At 38.3% G+C, this 3135-nt stretch overlaps 1 protein-coding gene across 1 annotated transcript; it reads left to right on the plus strand.

The window, feature by feature from the left end:
• Positions 1–222: 222 nt before the first annotated feature.
• Positions 223–2063, plus strand: LOC147513513 (BTB/POZ domain with WD40/YVTN repeat-like protein). Its single transcript, XM_086596586.1, has one exon. It carries the CDS (start codon positions 501–503, stop codon positions 1878–1880), a length of 1380 nt encoding a protein of 459 aa, XP_086452712.1. The 5' UTR covers positions 223–500; the 3' UTR covers positions 1881–2063.
• Positions 2064–3135: the final 1072 nt, after the last annotated feature.

Here is a 3135-nt window from a genome sequence, read left to right on the forward strand (position 1 = left end):
AATTATTATTTGGTTTTGTCCTTAGGCCATAATCTCTGTTCTCTTTATTTATTGTGATGTTACTATGATTACGAACAATGATTAAAAGTGGCAAAATTATGTGAAAAAAAAAAAAAAAAAACCCCTTAACTAGCATATCAAAGATGAAAGACCCTACACCCCGATAGTGGATTAATGGTGTGTAATGGGCCAATCGATGACGACACAGATGGATCTACACATAAACCTCCATAACAGCAGCCAACAAAATACAGCTCGAAAACAAGCATCTCGTGTCCAACCAAGTCAACTATTCTCTCTGTTCATTCCGCACACCACTCAAATGTAATTCCAATTCCACTCTTCTGCGCATCTTCATATACCTTTCTTTGACCGCATTCTCAAATTACACTCTTGACCTTCTAGAAACCCAAGACTCCAACGTTCTTCTTTTTTCTTCTTCATATATAAATAAGGCCAAACCTCAAAACCATTCTTCTCTCATCTCAAAAAAACACACCATGCCTACCCAGTTTCAATCAATTAGAAAAAAACCAGATATAATTACAATTAATGTTGGTGGACAACTTTTCCAAACAACCAAACAGACCCTAACCTTAGCTGGTTCAAATTCACTTCTGTACACAATTTCATTATCATCCTCAAATATTGTTCCTTTTATTGATAGAGACCCAGAAATTTTTTCAATTCTATTGTCTTTGTTAAGAACTAGTAATCTACCATCTAAAGCTAAAACTATTGATCTTCAAGATTTAATCTTTGAAGCTGAGTTTTATGGTTTAGGTGAATTACTTGTGTCCTCGTTATCAAACCCGTCGCAATTTGAAGCGTTTAATCTAGAAAGATCATTGGTTTTGCCATTAAGTGGTAGAGACTCACCATCTGTTATCTCTACTACTGATTCTGGTTCACTTCATGTTGCACATGGTAGTAAGATTACTTCTTTTGATTGGTCATTAAAGAAGAAATCTACTATTTTGACTCATTTTACAGCTGTCGATTCGCTTTTAGCGATTTCGCCTTGTTTAGCTGCTGCTGGTGCTACTGATTTTTCGGGTTTGCAGATACTTGATTTGAAAAGAGGGTTTGTTAGAGAAACTTTGAATTGGGAAAATCAGACTAAGTCTGATTGTACTGTTCAGGCTATTGGGTCATCTGGGAATCATTTGTTTACTAGTTTTGAATCCGGTAGACGGAATTCCAATACTATTATGGTGTTTGATATGCAGGATAGTTTTAGCCCGGTGTCGGAGATTGCCCATGGTGAAATATTTGGGGCTGAACTTGATTCTGCAATACCCGCCACGAAATTGCAATGGGTGCCTGGTTATAATCTGCTTATGGCTGCAGGTTCTCATGGTGGACCTTCTGGTGTGATGGGTAATATTAGACTATGGGATGTAAGGTCTGGTAATGTACATTGGGGGATAAATGAGAAGATTGATTGTTTTTCGGATGTCACAGTTTCTGATAATTTATCTGCAATTTTCAAGGTTGGGGTGAGTTCTGGCGAAGTTTACTTTGCTGATATGAGGAAACTGGATGCTGTGAATCCATGGATTTGTCTTGGTGATGGAAGAAAAGGGTTGTTTAAAGGGAAGAAAGAAGGTGCAGGGTGTAAGATTGAAAGCCATGGTAACCAAGTGTTTTGTAGCAAACAAGGTGATGTGGAGTTGTGGTCAGAGGTTCTGATAGGTTCAACAAGAGATTATGAAGATGAGTTGGATGAAAGAGTCTTCAGGAAAAATGTGATTGGAAGAATGAAAGATAGTGGTCAAAGTAGAATTACAAACTTGGGTTTTGGAGGAAATAGGATGGTTGTTACAAGAAAAGATCAGCAATCTGTTGAGGTGTGGCAGAGTGCATCCAAGGCATATTAGACTTGTAAGTTGTAACTGTGTGTTTGTAGACTTGGTACAGTAGTGTAGTGATTTTAGATGAGAGTGGTACAATTGTACAAGAACACCATTCTCACAATAGGAATCATTCTTTGTTTATTTTAGTTTTGTGGATTCATTTATTAATTTAGGTTTTGTTTAAGAGAAACATGGTTTTGTTACCCATTACATTTTTCAAAGGTTCTTCCAATTGTATGTATTTCCATTCAAGTTGCGTTGCATTCTTCCTGAAATTGTATTCACAAGATGCTTTAAGTTTGTTCTTGCAAGCGATTGATAACTAACATCCGACTGTCGTGTTATATGTTATAATCCCTACCTATCTTCAATCGTCATAGCATCTGATAGGAAGATCGATTGGTTGAGACTTTCAGTTGGATTGAAGAACGCTAGGCCCCACTGTCCCAGTTTACTTGATTGAATATAGGGGATTGCCAGTCAAGAACTCCAGCAGTGAATTAATTCACTGCGGGGTGAGCTCTAGCAACTAGTGAATGGAATTTAAAGGGGAGCGCTTCAATATTTAAATATTGAATTAGGTGAACGTTAAGACATAGGAAAAGAGATGATAAGGTTCATCTGATTTATTTGGAAGTTCTCCACCTTCTGTTTATTGAACTTCTTGTTGGAATCAGCCCAGTTAACGTTTTAAGAACTAAAAGGTTTCCGCCACTAGTTGGTGTGAACTTGTTCTACATTTTCAGTTAGATAGGTGTTTAACCTGGCTTCAACCTAGTATATACCCATGCATGGACTGGGCGTTGGAGTAGTTTCTGAATACTTGGCTGAATGGTGCGCTATCTTTAAATGAAGAATGCAAGTCTGGAGTTGTGGAGGTTCGTTATGAATTTCAACAAATTTTCTCCACTGTTTTGCTTCCAAGATGATACTAGAAGATCTAGCAGTCATTACCAAAGAAGACAATATCTAGAGTTGGATGAATAGCGCTGATCGGCAACGACAATATTGAATAGTCTGGATTAAGAGACTGGGACTGTGATACAAGTTCTGCAACATCCCACTGAAGGTCAAGTTGTTCTATTCGGCTGCAATACATGGGCGTAGTCTCACTGCTGACGAACTTATTCACAAAGGACCTAATGTCTCCTCGTTTGCTGTAGCTGTGGAGTATCCATGTGCAACCGATTACTATAGCTTTCCCCCCGCCTAGCACAAGCGGATTCTTTGGAGGAATGGTGAACACAAAGCCTGAGGTGAGAAGTAGGCTACAGGGTGA

This window comes from Coptis chinensis, chromosome 3, assembly GCF_015680905.1.
Source record: "Coptis chinensis isolate HL-2020 chromosome 3, ASM1568090v1, whole genome shotgun sequence".
Classification (NCBI taxonomy): Eukaryota; Viridiplantae; Streptophyta; class Magnoliopsida; order Ranunculales; family Ranunculaceae; genus Coptis; species Coptis chinensis.